At 37.6% G+C, this 12,960-nt stretch overlaps 1 protein-coding gene across 4 annotated transcripts in view; it reads left to right on the forward strand.

Annotated features, from left to right (window-relative positions):
• Window positions 1–12,960, forward strand: part of FYB1 (FYN binding protein 1) — a 144,524-nt gene that overhangs the window by 50,646 nt on the left and 80,918 nt on the right. For all 4 annotated transcript variants that reach the window (XM_039842611.1, XM_039842609.1, XM_039842612.1 and 1 more), the window contains exon 2: window positions 7,055–8,210. In XM_039842611.1, the coding sequence (XP_039698545.1) occupies window positions 7,082–8,210 (1,129 nt within the window). In that variant the 5' untranslated portion in view covers window positions 7,055–7,081. The remainder of the gene's footprint in view (window positions 1–7,054; window positions 8,211–12,960) is intronic.

Below are 12,960 nucleotides of genomic sequence, written 5' to 3' on the forward strand. Positions count from 1 at the left end.
GAGAAACCAACTAATTTGGGTAAATTTGTTAATCGCTGTCTCCCTCTTAACTAAAGGTGTCACAGGCAATCCGGTGAAATTAGTTTTTTCTCTTTTTCTATGGGTTTCATATAAAGAATGTCAAAGGAACTCAAAAAGAGTCTGAACATTTTGGCTAGAAATAAACGGCACTTATTCAAGGGTCTTAGAGTATGCAAATTGAGGACACAGCTAGGCAAAAACCCAGAGGAGCCCTCCTCGCCACAAAAAAGAAAGAAAAGTCATGTTCTATTGTAAAAAAAATGCACTCTTGAGAATGATCAGTCCTGCATTTTTAGGCCCTGATCCAGGACAGTTATCAGTCAGATGTCAGTCAGTCTGAATGATGGATGCCAGCTGGTCTAGAGGATGGATGCTAGCAGGTCTGGTCACATTCAATGGTCTGGATAATGGATGTCAAGTGTCCTGGATACGTGAGTCCTTCAAGGGGGGAATCAGAGGGTTATCTGGAGGTCTGAAGTATGTCCAGATATATATCCACGCATTGACACAGTACTGGAAAATTCAGAAAATTTAAGTTCCCAGGCTAGTTAGAACAAGAATAATGTCTTTCCTCATGCCTCCGACTTCATAACATTAATTTTAGTAGCTTGGTTAAAGTGACTCCATTTTATGTAGTTTCTATCTTTACTCTTTTCTCAGGAAAAAATAACAGCATCCATAAGAGTGATTCGTCCTCCTCATGCTTTAATTACAAAAGTGACATAAACACAACTTAAGAAAGTAAACTCAGGTTTCGAAGTTATTTTAACAAGGAATGCAGTTAGCATTAATATGATGGCTAAGTGGAGGGCCAGGGAAGCAATTGGGGGAATTGTTTTATGAATAGTATAGATGTCTAACCAATGTAATGTATATTTGAAACTAATTTAAATAAATAAATTTATTTTTATAAAAAGGAAAAAAGTTATTTTAAATTCATTAGGTACCCATGATTCATGGGTGTTTTATTTTGTGCTGTACAAAATGAAACTTTACAAAGGACGGAAAAGATGAGGCTTTTAAAGACATGGAACTTTAAAAACAATCTCTAGTGGTAGCCTTTTCTGTATTATTTAGTTTCTATACTCTATTAGAAAAAATTAAAACAGATTTTCTAGTTAATAATATTGTAATAATTATGTATGGCATCACACTAGACTTATCAGAGTGATCACTTCAAAAGTTATATAAATGTCTAATCACTATGTTGTACACTTGAAACTAATATAATACTTTACGTCAACTGGAATTAAAAAATAAAAAATACTATTTAAGAAAAAGTAGACTTTCTGATAAGGTATTTTCAATAATCCAGGAGGAATAAGAGTAGCTCAGGGCTTCTCAAGCTCCACACTATTTGGACTGATACTCTTTTAATGTGAGAGGCTGTCCTGTGCATCATAGAACATTTAGCAGCATCCCTAGCCTCTACTCACTAGATGCCAACAGCACTCCCTCAGTTGGTCATTTCAATCAAAGATGTCTCCAGATGTTGCCAAAATTGTCCCTGGTTGAGAACCATTGGATTAGCCTAATATACAAGATATATTAAAAAGCATGACTATTGTAAAAATAAATCCCGAACTTTGTTATCAATAATAGTGATAGAGTATTTTTAATTTTCCATATGAAAATATATGACAAATTAGCTATAAAATAAAATATTTTCTTGATGTGTACAGTTTCTTAATGTCTGTCCTAAATGCCATCTTGGTCTTTGTTAACGTATATACCTTTATGTAGTTTGCTAAAAGCAAAAATAAAAATAAAAATAAAAAAATAAAAAATAGGAAGGAAGGAAGGAAGGAAGGAAGGAAGGAAGGAAGGAAGGAAGGAAGGAAGGAAGGAAAAAGGAAGGAAGGAAGGATGTTGTGGATGTTGAGGGTAACAGCTGTGTAGTCTGTTCCTGAAATGGCACTGTACTCTATAATTTCCACTTTGAAGAGAGAAAGAAAAAGATCTTCTGGAATGTGGAGCTGTTAAATGGGAATCCAGAGTGTATAGAAAAAGCGTTTTTGCTAACAGCCATCTTCCCAGGGGCTGTGGCAAACATAAGTTTATACCAGTGAAGGTTTATAATTCTGAGGAACTCAAAAACATATGGGGAGGTGGCTAAAGGAAATTTACTTCTATCAAGACAATTTCTACATCTATGTAATTATAGAGCAATTTATGGGAGTAGTTTGGTCTAAACATTATATAGGTACATAATAAATGGAAATAATAATGAATTGTTTCAACTGACTGAAAAAAAATCCAAATAATCTAAGATGAAATTTCTGTTATGCTTAAAATATTCTAAACTCTGAGGTCTTCTAGATTATAAAATATTTTCTCTTAAGAAAAAATAGAAGCCTAATCTTAAAATAATTAAAAGTTTAAAAAACCTGCAAACAAATGGGGAAACTGTATATACGTACAGAAACTTTCTGTACATACGTGCAGAACTTTCTGCATTATCCTCTCAATTTTCTGTAAATCTAAAACTGTTCCTAAAAATCAAGAAATAAAGTCTAAAGATCCTGCAAATAGTTTTCACTGATAAGGATCAATTGGCAAGAGAAAAGCAGAGTTAATATTGAAAATGTAACAACTGAACATGCACAAGTATCAAGCAATCACAGTGATTGTTGATAGTACGTCCAGCTATACCAGTGTGTATCAACATAGAATAACAGTTCTGGGAAAAAAAGAAAACAATTTAAGAAAACAATTTGCCAAAGCAAAAAGGATTTTCATTTGTGCAAAAAGTGGGGACAGGAAGGGTGGTGGTGTGTGTGTGTGTGCGTGTGTGTGTGTGTACATTTGTATATGCGTAGCTTAGAAATATACGTAAGAAACTGATAGCAGTAGTTGCCTCTAGTGAAGAACTGGGTAAATTCACCATATAATTTATTGTTTAAAGCAGGTCAATTCTGAGAGTAAAAGGGAGCATTATGAATAATTATTCTGGAGCAATAGACATACACGCTCGTATTGTACTGGTAAGTCAGGGTGTACACGCTGCCTAGAACTGGGGGCCTAGGGCTTGGAGGTTCAGGGCTTCCACTCTATCATACAATAATATCTTGTTCCTACCCTCTTTTAAATTTTTTTTAAATAAAAAGAAGCCCTAGAAAATTCAATCTACAGTGAAATCAGGATGAGAACATGTCAAAAAATGTTTTAAGAGTTTTCTTTTCTATTATTATCATTAAGGAAGAAATATAACTATTGTCAAGATTAAGGGATAATCTGGATGTTGAAAATTTTATCTAATAGACTTATTAACAATAACAACCAAACAACCTGTCAAACTAAGCAGTCAGTATAAGTGATTAAATAGTTCTAGATTCAGGCTATTGATTTGCCAGACATATTATTAAGCTCAAATGTTGTTACTGTTTCTTCAGTGTCCTACATAAGAACTTGTTGCTTTCTTAATTTATTCTTCAACATCCAGTGAAAAGTGTCAGAGCATGGGTAAACTAAACAGAAACATAATAACTCTATTATGTTATCCGGCTGTTTGTTTCAGTCACATTGATATAAAATTAGAACATAACATTAATGATTATAACTTCATAGTCTGCTCACCTAGAGAAAATTATGTACGTGACTAGTGAATTAGACAAACGATGGAAGACAATAGTTGGATGTATGTTATATGCAATTCTTGATCTCAGAACTTTGCACTCATTAACCTACTTTTGTTTTTAGCATTTAGGTTTTTTTTTTAAATTTTATTTTATTAGTTCTAAGTATACAGTAAATCGGTCAGACATTTATATGGTTTACAAAACAATCCCCCTAATTGCTCTTTCTCTCCTCTGGCTCTACACCTAGCCATTACATGAATGCTGACTGCGTTCCCTATGCCATGCTCCCCATCCCCATGACCATCTATCAACGACTAATTTGTACTTCTTTAACCCTTCACTCCATTCTCCCAGCCCCCCAAGCCCCCTCCCCTCTGGCCATCACCAGATCATCCTCTATATTTGTAAGTCTGTTTTTTATTAGTTTGTTCTTTTTGTTCCTTAGATTCCACATATAAGTGAAATCGTATGTTATTTATCTTTCTCTGACTTATTTCATACTTAATTCTTTTTGAAAAAACAAAACTCTGTGAGAAATAGATAGTTATTATTTGCATTTTATAGATGAAGAAAACTAAGTCTCCAAGAAATTAAGTTACTTGGTAGATCACATGGCTAGTAAGTGGCAAAATGAAGGTTAGAACCCAAGTCAATAATCCCAGAACCTGTGCTATTATTAACCAAGACACTGTGCTGTCTCCTGGGTCTGGGTTGACATCTAAGAGACAAGTTCCAGTTCCAAATTAACCACTTCCATATTTTCTAAACTAAAACTAGGACATGGAGTTTGACAGTGGGTTAGTGTGTTTTAAGGGGTTTCCCCCATGAAATTCAAGATGTGGAATTGCTGTAAGTAAGTAGGATGTCACTTAAATCCTTTGGTTTCTGTTCCCCGCCAACACAGTGGGAGAGGTGTGTTTGACGATTTGTACAGCTTGACTTGCTTTATAAAAATAGGAAACCCTTCTGTGTACCAGGCAGTCTTTAACGTGTTTTACGAATATTAATTTGTTTGTTCTTCCTAATACCCCTATGACACAGTGTTATTATTCCCATAATTAAGACCCAGATTTATGTTTCTTGCCCTAGATTAAATAGCTAGTAAGGTTCAAACCCAGGTGGTCTAGCTCTCGAGTCTGTGTTCTAAACCACTCTGCTATGTACCCTCTTGTTATAAACCTAGAATAAATCATATACCTAAAATATGAATTACAAAATCCAGAGTAAGTCTAGAACAAAAGAATTCTTTTCCAGAGACAGACTTTCTTTCAGGTGGTGAGTAAATTTTTATATTGATACTTCTTTATGCTTCTCGTGTTAAGGTTTGGAGTCTGAGGCTATGATACCCCTGGAGGCACAGGGCGGGACCCGTCTCCTATCCCTCCCCTGATGCCACTTTCCTTGGTCCGCTGTCTTCCAACCTGTGGTCTTTGGGGCTCGATTGAGGAGTTGAGGAAATCATGGGGATAAAAAAAAAGTGGTTGAGGGAGGCAAGATAGCGACTTTCAGTGACTCAGATATAGGGCAGTAAATTTAAAAAAGAAAAATCAAACTGAAAAATGTTGTTCTTATCCGGTTTTCTCTTCCCACAAATACACATGTGCTGCACTTTGGTAGGGAGACAACTCCTGGTGAAGACACTATTTCTTTTAAAATCAGTATTCATAGTGTTCAGCTCAGTGCCATCCTTCATTCCCCAAATACACATTAGAACTCTGTGGGTACCGAGCCCTGATCCAGATGTTGTGGGAATACAAAGAAGAATGAGACAGTTTCTCGACTTTGGAGCCTTAGACAGACCCGCGTCTGCACCCCTGTCCTGTGCTCACAGTTCCTGGCTGTGAGTCCTTGAATATGCTACTTAACATTTCTAACAATAATAGTTTCCATTTATTGAGCCCATGCTGTGAGGCAGGCAGGCAGGCACTTTACAAATTCCCTCTCTAATGTACATGACAGTTCTGGCAGGTATGTTATTATCTGCATTTTACAGGTGATGCAACTGAGGCCCCTCTAATAAACTAAGATTCAAATCAAGTTCTTATGATCTTTCCATGGTGTATTCTTGCAGTTTCAACCTCACTTTTCTTGCCTGTGAAATGAAGTGAGATAACGCCATCCTCTAAAGCAATGAGATGGGCCACATAGATGCCTGCATGGTTTAGAAGTATGCACATGTATGTCCACACTAAATGCTGGTTCTTATTATTATGAAAGGAAGCAACAGGGAGGCATGAGAAATGCCTGAAGTGCAACGTGAGTGAAGGTGGGGGGAGCAAATCTTCCCAGTAGGACAGGATCTGCTTTTGTGGTATTTGCGTGGGCACTTTAAAGAAGAAGTGTGCTTGAGTGTGTGGCAACAGTAGGTGCAGGTGGGAAGGAAGAAAATGTTTCCTAGCTGAACTTTAAAGCATGAAAGTAGAAATTGTTATGGCCACATGTATAACTTCAATGTTTTTTTTTTTTAAACCTTAGATTTTCAAATATTCTAAAAGGACTCAAATATTCTAAAAGAATTTGCTTTTGAGAGAAAGACCAAGCAAATCATAAATTCTACTAGATAGGATTATACCCACAGAGAAGGGTAGCTGCCTGCTCTCCTTGCTAAATAGTACCCTAATTCCAAGCAATAAATACAGAGAGACTGTGTAGCAGACTCCTGAGAAGGAATGATAAATGTCATTATAGAAGAAATGAGACTGGAGAAACAAGAAGCCTGGATACAAGACTTTCTATCCAGTCTCTACTGCTTCCTCATCACCTGCCCTGAGAGCCCCCTAGACAGGACCAGTTGAAAGTGAGCCCACTCTGCCTGCTAATTTGGTTCCAGTTGAACCATTACCACTGAACATATAAATATATATAAGACAAAAAACTTATTTTATTACTTACACGTAAAATTAGTGGGTTTATCTGTCACATCTCCCTGTTAGCAAACAGACAGACCTTAAATGTGGATGGGAAAGAGAACTCTTACAAACCACAGAGATGTTAACATGGCCATGCTGTACAAAGCATGCAACCTAGAATTTACTTTCATTTTTAAATGTAGTTTCTGTTTAAGAGGCTTGGTTTTAAAATATGGAAGAAGTCATCTGTTAGTCACTTCCATATTTTTTCAAGTCAAATAAAATAGACAAATACCAAGTGAAGAGTAAATCTAGCAAGATAGCTACAGAAACAGTGACAGGAAAAGGAAAAGACAAGTTGTAACAAACAAAAATAGACGTGTCAGTCTAAGACTACCCAAAGAAAGTATATGTACAATAGCCCTCCCCCTTCAAGAAACTCTCATAACTTATTTTGCCATAGAGGAAGATAAGTGTTACAATATCTTCCTAACCAATCAGCAACACTGCAGGCCTCAAACCAGGAAACTCTTTAAAGTGTAGTATTTTAAACTGTGCAAGTAAGACTTCTGGTTCTCAGATAGTTTTTGTTCCCTCTGCTCGTAGGATGGAAAAGCAGATGTGAAGTCTCTCATGGCGAAGTTTAACACAGGGGGCAACCCGACAGAGGAAGTCTCGGTCAGCAGCCGACCCTTCAAAGTCACGGGGCAAAATTCACCTTTAGGAGTACAAGCAAAAAAGAACTTATTCAACAACCAAGGAAATGCCAGCCCTCCAGCAGGACCCAACAACACATCAAAGTTTGGGTCTCCAAAGCCACCTGTGGGAGTGAAACCTTCTTCTGAGGAAAAGCCTGACAAGGAGCCCAAGCCCCCGTTTTTAAAGCCCACAGGAGTGGGCCAAAGATTCGGATCACCAGCAGTCTCAGCTACCAGAGACCCTGAGGTAAAAGCGGGATTTCTGAAGCCTATAGGTCCCAAGCCTATCAACTTTCCCAAAGAAGATTCTAAACCTGTTTTTCCCCGGCCTCCTGGGAATAAGCCTTCGCTTCACAGTGTAAACCAAGACCATGACTTAAAGCCGCCAGGCCCAAAGCCCGGCTCTAATCTTCCAGCCCAGGAAAATGATCAGAAACAAGTGTTTCCAAAGTTGTCTGCAGTTCAAGGCAAGTTCGCATCGGCCTCTCAAGATCATGACCCCAAGCCCCAATTCCCCAAACCCGTCTTTGGCCAGAAGCCATCCCTGAGTATTGAAGACCCTCATGAGGTCGAGAGTCCCACTAAGAACGCATCTCCACAGAGAGGACCCCCGGTCCCTCTGGGAGTCAAGTCTAAAACTGGCCCTTTAAAGCCAGCAAGGGAAGACTCAGAAAACAAAGACCATGAAGGCGAGACATCAAGTTCACCTTTTCATGGAGTGGTTCTGAAACCCTCTGCAAGCAGAGGAATCCCAAGCCTCTCAAAAAATGCTGAAGAAAAGAAAGAAGACAGAAAGATAGATGCTACTAAGAATGTATTCCTGAACAAAATAAATCAAGAAGAGTCAGCCTCTGGTGCTCCTCCTGCCAAGTTTCCTAAGCCACCTTCTAAGGTGACGACGGCAGGGCCTTGGGGCCAAAGCCAGGAAAAGGAAGACAAGAATTCGGCCGCCCCTAAGCAGAAGCCCCTTCCTCCCTTGTTTCTCTTGGGGCCACCTCCTCCAAAACCCAGTAGACCACCAAATGTCGACCTGACGAAATTCCGAAAAGCTGTTTCTGGAAACAGTAAGTTCTCTCATTTTCAATTTAACATGCTTCGTTCATCAGCAAAGAGTGTTTTGGCTTCTATAGAAAAATTTGCAACAAGAAATGATTCCATCACTGGTACTTCTGTGTATGCAATGACTTTTCTTGTGCATTATTTTTCTTTGGTGTGAGAGGTCTGAGAAGGGAGAAATCCATAGTTCTATGTGGGCATTCTGTGAGAAAATGCCTGGTGGGCTGGTTTTTGGGGGATGGAAGGAAACACATCCATTTGATTGATAAGTGGTTTTGCTTAATGACAACCATTTCATTTACTTCCTTAGTTTGGTTTCATTTCTGTTGAATGAGACTGTGGCATTTGCTCTTACTACATAAAGGAGTTAGATGGAAAGATGCATGAAACCCTAAGGCAACGATTATCAAATGAGGCAATTTGACACCCAGGGAATATGTGGCAATGTCTGAAGTTATTTTTCATTGTCAGAAAGGAAAGATGCTACTAGCATCTAGTAGGTAGAGGCCAGGGATGCTGCTATAATGCACAGGACAGCTCCTCACAAAAAATAATTTTCCAGCCCCAAATGTCAATAGTACAGAGGTTTAGAAACCCCCCTCCAAATAATTATAAGTGCCTATAACTTCTTCATATGTTTCTTAAGCCCAATATTCAAATAAGAGATCAACAGAACTTGTGAAATGAGTCTTTCTGTTATATATTTTAGCTGTTTTCTATTTCTCAATGAAGTTTTTTTTAACTTTTCTGATTCGTAAAGTAATACATAGCTAGGGGAATAAGCCAGATGAAGAGGTATGTTATTCTCCTTCTCGGTGAATAGTTTTATTTCTACCACAAATGTTACCACAATACTGTGGCACATGCTATAATGTGATACTGAATGACTTGTTAACGATTGGTAATCCTACGTAGTGATGAAAGAAGCTCACTTATGCTTGAAATGATTAATATTTTAGGTAAATAACGTGCAACTGTTGTTTATTGGGGGGCTGAAGCGGGAGATACTTCCAAGTGACCACGCCACTATTGGACATATTTTTCTCCTTAAAAAAGGTTGGTCCAATTAAAGCAATTCTAGGCATAAATGTTTTTTTTTTGTTTTTGTTTTTTTGCTCTGTAGAAGCATCTTGCAACATGTCATCTTCCTGAGATCAATATTTGCAGTATTGATCATCAGATTAGCGATCAAATCTCCCGTTAATCTATCATGTAGAAAGCAAATTTGGAATCACCCCATGATCATCCACCTTCTAAAAAATGCGGACTTGTTACACTTGTGTCTTCTTCATTTGTCACTTTCTGATTTTGATACTGGTCCATAACTCAGAAATGTTAATTTAGTGAGAACTTCTAAGACTGATTCTTATTTCTCTTTCTTAGTTCTTCTGTACCTCAGATTAAACAAACTAGCTATCATAACCTCCATTTTTGTGGCTCTACTTCATGCCAAGGAAATAGTTCTGATGTGAAGCAGAAATCCTTGGGACCTTTCTTCCACTTCCTCAAATCTTTGTTTCTACCTCACTACCAGGTTTGGGTGGTGGTAACCAGTTATCTGGCGTCATGTCATTGAATGAGTTTTCACAAATGCTAACAAAATTCTCTTTCTGGCTTTACAGTCCTGTCAAGGTCAGCGTTGAGCTGGTTTTCTGTGCAGCAGAGCTCTGAGGGACCCAGGCAAAATTGCTCAGTATTAGAGTTAACCCTTGCTCTCTCTCTTCTCTCTTTTGCAACCCTTTCTCCCCATCCTGACAAGCTTCCCACTGCTCAGATGCCCCATTACACAGTTTAGATTCTAAATCCTCTCATCAGTGTACCCCAATTCCAACCTCTGATCCCTTGGTGTACAGTATACTCCCAAATGGACCCTGTTTCCTCTTTATCCACCTCTTCTGCAAATCAGAAGTCAATCTCTCTTAATTTAAACTCTCTTAATTTAAACTGACCTCAGGTTGGTGTCAGGATAAAGCAATCTGTTTCATAACTTTAAATTCTGAATAATACTCTTCTAAAGCATTCATATTTTTCTAATTATTTTTTTAATTTTTAAAATAAATTTGTTTATTTAAATTAGTTTCAAGTATACAGTACATTGGTTAGACATCTATAATGTTCATAAAACGATCCCCCCAATTGCTCCCTCCCTCCTCTGACCCTCCACTTAGCCATCGTATTAATGCTAACTGCATTCTCTCTTCCATGCTCCCTGTGCCCAACTATCAACTACTAATTTGTACTTCTTTAAACCCTTCACCTCATTCCCTCAGACTCCCAATTTCTTTTTCCTCTGTGCATCACCAAATTGTCCACTATATTTGTTTTTCCTTAGATACCACATGTAAGCAAAAATAATAAAAATCACATCTGGCTCAAAAAACAGCACGTATAAAATGGTACACGGTGAAAAGTTGCCTTCAGTCCTTCTCTGCCATTTGCTGGGTCTTCCCAGCCTCCTCCCCACACAAACAACTACTCTTCCAATTTCCACAGCCATCCAAAGTTTCTTTATGTTTAAACATAGAAATATAAACATAGATACTAATCCCTCCACTTTTTACTCAAGAAGCTCTGATCCTTGCTTAAAAAAAAAAAAGCTAGTAATAAATTGTACATTTTTCCACATTTTAATAAGAAGTAACTGATTATTCTTTAAGCTGTGTAATATTCTGGTTAGTAGATGACTCACCTAATTGATTTAACAATTTGTATTGTTTCCAAAGTTTTGGTGTTAGAAACAATGTGCAGAAAATAACCTTGTATGTGTGTCATAAAATAAACTTATTGTCTGAAAACAGAGAATTTCTTAATAGTCAGGTCTGCATACTCTGCTTCCCACCACTACTATTTTTTCCCTAAATCATACTAAATAGTATAACATTCCTTTTAGGAAGTTTAAAAAAAAAATACTAGAATTAGAAAACATATAGTGTTCAAATTAACTAAACTTCATCTAAGAAGTCTGTAGGCTTTCAAAACTCTAAAACTATTTTCTTAGACTTTTACTTGATTCTTTCCTTTCTGTGTTCATGTTCAATTTCTTAATCCTTTTCTTCAGATCTACCTTCCATCTTTACCATCTTTGTTCAATATATTAACCGTTAAAAATATTTATTATTTATTGAGGACTTATTATATATTGGATAACAAGATATATTATCTCGTTAATTCCAATGAAATGGAACTCTGTGAGGATATAAAGCTCAGAGAGGTTAGGTAACTTGCCCAAGGCCACACCGTGACTGAGGAGGGACAGACCCTAACCTCTGGTCTCTCTGATTCTGGAGCCCTGTCCCCATCGCCATATTCCCTACTAGGCTCCCTCTCTTGAAACGCAGGATAGCATGAGATAATAAATTAAGCTGAAATGAAACTCAGAGAATTCTTATTCTTCTTCCTTTCTGTGTCCTTCATTTGAAACAAGTCTTTTGTTTGTTTGTTTTGTTTTTACTATAAATACCATTATAAGCTCCATTAAGACAGAGGCCAGTCTGCTTAACATTATTTATTTGGTGCATAAGAACAATATATTTTTGTTAGTTGTTCAGGTTTGTCCTCCCACCAAAATCTATTTAATCAGAACTTAGTATTAATACTTTATAGCTTAGCAATTACTTAAAAAAAAAAAATTTAGATAACCCCTGCCAATAGATTTGTGCTCAATTAAATGGAGTTTCTATGCAAAATGAATATTATACATGGAGCCTATATTGTAGCTCTATTTAGTTTCCTTTCTTGTAAACCAGAAGCTTGAATATTACATTTTGGTTTTCTATGGAGCTAATAACTTTTTTTTTCAGAACCATTTAAGGTTACAAAGGCAAAAGTTTTTTAAAATATCCAAAATATCAAAATATTCACTGAACTAACCTTTTCTCGGGTTCATTTTGGTCCCCAGGCCAACTGGAAAAGGACTTCTTCCCAAGCATCATTGTGTTTGCCTGGCCCGTAAAGTTTGGGTTGTTAAGAACCCCTCGCTTGACTGCTGATTTGCATGTAGGATTTTGTAAAACCTGCTGAGAAATATTCCATCCAGCCCTTTTTCTGGTCTTGTTCTTAACACCATAGAGAAACTAAGACTCATCTTTTTGTACGTTAGCTTTAAGAATGATCAGTTATGCATCTAGACAACTGAAGGAGTAAGGCCAGGATCCCAGACAGCGTTAGCAACAGGTTAGTGTTGTGGCTGACTCCATACTCATCTGTCTGTGTGTCACTTTAACTAATCCAGCCTATGGCAATTTGAAACCAAAAGGTATTTGGCCTATTTTCATCAGCAAGAAGTGGGCAAGGTTTTCCTTCATAGAACCTGAAGCTGTCACCTTTATCTTTCCCTTCGCTCTCTTTTCAAAGGTAATCTCTGAAAATTACCTGGTTAGATATTTATATATTACATTGGACATCAGGGGATTGTATGCTCAAACACATTTAAGAAATTCAGGGCTTAGTGGATTCTTTACAGCAAGATTTTTACAGTCATTGCTATGCTAATGCCCACTTGGAATTTGAGAATAAAGTACCTAAAAAGCAGATACTTTTTCTGAAACATCTCACAGACTGGGCTATTGCAGAAGATTGGAAAACTGGAGGCAACCCTGTACAGTGCACGGCGTGGGGCTGGGAGTTCCTCTAAGCATGGTTCAGCCTCAAGTGGCAACGAGGCTCCCCACACATTTTGTTCCCTCTCATCATGCTCCAGGCGCCTGGTGTGTGCTCTGTGGCTGGTGTCCACCCTTACTTTTAGCTCCAGCTTTAGTC

Source organism: Pteropus medius, unplaced genomic scaffold (genome assembly GCF_902729225.1).
Source record: "Pteropus medius unplaced genomic scaffold, Ma_sr-lr_union100, whole genome shotgun sequence".
Lineage (NCBI taxonomy): Eukaryota > Metazoa > Chordata > Mammalia > Chiroptera > Pteropodidae > Pteropus > Pteropus medius.